This window comes from Clupea harengus, chromosome 1 (assembly GCF_900700415.2).
Source record: "Clupea harengus chromosome 1, Ch_v2.0.2, whole genome shotgun sequence".
In the NCBI taxonomy this organism is placed as follows: Eukaryota; Metazoa; Chordata; class Actinopteri; order Clupeiformes; family Clupeidae; genus Clupea; species Clupea harengus.
In genome coordinates, this window is record NC_045152.1 from 16,492,302 (window position 1) to 16,494,801 (window position 2,500).

General features: G+C 46.9%; 1 protein-coding gene across 2 annotated transcripts in view; it reads right to left on the bottom strand.

Moving 5' to 3' along the window:
- The window catches only part of frmpd2 (FERM and PDZ domain containing 2), a 51,108-nt gene that overhangs the window by 15,863 nt on the left and 32,745 nt on the right, over positions 1–2,500 (bottom strand). For both annotated transcript variants that reach the window (XM_031568956.2, XM_031568950.2), the window contains exons 25-26: positions 2,237–2,417; positions 1–66 (exon numbers count right to left, since the gene is read on the bottom strand). The exon at positions 1–66 is cut by the window's left edge and continues 146 nt beyond it. In XM_031568956.2, coding sequence (XP_031424816.1) covers positions 1–66; positions 2,237–2,417 — 247 coding nt within the window. The remainder of the gene's footprint in view (positions 67–2,236; positions 2,418–2,500) is intronic.

Sequence of the window (2,500 nt, forward strand, 5' to 3'; positions counted from 1 at the left end):
CCGCCAGCAGGAAACTAAAACCAAGACCATTCAGACGCTTCCGCAGACTCACCTCCATGATGTTGTCTGGGGGAGAGAGAGAGAGAGATGAGGAGAGAGAGAGAGATGAGGAGAGACAAACAGAGAGAGAAAGAGAGAGATGAGGAGAGAGAGATGAGGAGAGAGAGAGAGAGATGAGGAGAGAGAGAGGAGGAGAGAGAGATGAGGAGAGAGAGAGAGAGATGAGGAGAGAGAGAGAGAGATGAGGAGAGAGAGAGATGAGGAGAGAGAGAGAGAGAGAGAGATGAGGAGAGAGAGAGGAGAGAGAGATGAGGAGAGACAGATGAAGAGAAAGAGAGAGAGATGAGGAGAGAGAGAGAGATGAGGAGAGAGAGAGAGAGGGAGAGAGATGAGGAGAGAGAGAGAGAGATGAGGAGAGAGAGAGAGAGATGAGGAGAGAGAAAGAGATGAGGAGAGAGAGAGAGATGAGGAGAGAGAGATGAGGAGAGAGAGATGAGGAAAGAGAGAAAGCGAGCGAGATGAGGAGAGACAAAGGGAGAGAGAGAGATGAGGAGAGAGAGAGAGAGAGATGAGGAGAGAGAGAGAGAGAGAGATGGTTGAGGAGAGGCAAACAGAGAGAGAGAGGGAAAGAGAGGGAGGGAGAGAGGGAGAGAGAGGGAGGGAGAGAGGGAGAGAGAGAGTGAGGTTGGGATGGAGGGGAGAGAGAGAGATTGAATGAGTGTTCAGTCATCTAGGCACATGAGTGTTCAGTCATCTAGAGCAGTGGTCCCCAACCACCGGGCCGCGGCCCGGTACCGGTCCGTGAGGCATTTCCTACCGGGCCGCAAAGAAAGAATAAATAATTTATATAATTTCCGTTGTATTCATTATTAGAGTCTGAAAGGTGTTTTATTTTGAAAAACAACCGGATTTTCCCCGATGTAACATTCGCCTGTGCCTCTTGACACGTCAAGACCCTTTTCTCGGTCACGAGATATGTTACTCAAAAAACAAGCACGCAAACTAGCGAAAATGAGTAAGAAACAAACGTTCTTAGAGGCATGCAACTGAATAGACGTGTGCACAATCCACAGACTCCACAGCAACGCGAAATCCACTTCAGACTGATCAAAATCATGTCAAAGCAGAAAGCAAGCACCGGTGGATTAAACGCAGACCTAACTTCACCATTGCAGAGGTGGAGGTAGGCTACTGTTGCAGAATGTGTCCATAATGCTTATTTATTTATTCACTTATATTTGCAGTGTTCGTGTAGTGCTTTTTTAGAACATTACGATGCCTCTTAGAAGCATACATTTAAATGTGAAACGTAATTGTTAATGATTAAAATATTCTCATATTTTTTATTTTTATAATTATTTAAATCGGAGGATGTCTGTAGAATTGACGTGAACACAATCACCAACGGTTTCTCACAAATTAAGCCCTTAAAAACAATCTGGCTGATTCACCACTGCTATTTAGCGTTCTTAAATTCTGGTCCAAGTTAAAAACAAATCCCAGATGAGAAAACTTTCATGAATGCCAGAATTGTCCCTGCAGTTACTTTTATACACGGAAGCATAGGTGCAACTCGCGTTCAAATGATAACTCTCCGTTTTTTTGGTGGATCAGAAATGAAACTGTGTATTTGATTTGTTTGTGTCAGTCCAGCCCTTTGCATTTCGCCACGGAGGGAGCTTTCACTAAACAGTCATAGGTCCTCTACGTTTTTTTTCCTCCGTCTGTGACATTGCGCCCCCCCGGGAGAGTGTCCGCGGCCCCCACTTTGAGAACCACTGCTTTATAGGTTAAAGTACAAGTCAGTACAATGGTGAGTTGTATTTTTCATGCACTTAACATTCGTTTTTATGCCGGTCGCGTTATTTTATTTTTGCTGTATTTATCTGCCGGTCCGTGAAAATGATGCCTACATTAAACCGGTCCGTGGTACAAAAAAGGTTGGGGACCCCTGATCTAGAGTGTTCAGTCATCTAGGCACATGAGTGTTCAGTCATCAGAGTGTTCAGTCCTCTAGAGTGTTCAGTCATCTAGGCACATGCTGTATCCAAGTCAGAGTTCTAGCCCTTCAGAGTTCCACCTGGGCGTGTGAAGGACCCAAACAGCCCAAAAGATCTGCCAGGTTTGTGGAAGGTGTGTGTGTGTGTGTGTGTGTGTGTGTGTGTGTATGCGTGTACGTGTGCGTGTGCGTGTGCGTGTGCGTGTGCGTGTGCGTGTGCATGAGGGCCACACTCACCGTCAGACACGAAGCTGTAGTCGTTGGGATGGATGGAGTAAGGTGTTGTCATGGTGATGACGGGGCAGCTGTTGTTGCGTGATGCAGCGTTGCTAGGCGCCGTCAGGGTGCTCCTCCTGTCTGGGCTTGCACATCGCCGTGGCAACAAGGGCGAGTCCCTCTCAAAAACCAGAGTCACAGCCTACACACAGACCACACAGAGGAGTGAGTGTGGGTGTGTGTGTGAGTGTGCATGTGTGTGTGTGTGTGTGTGTGTTTGTGAAC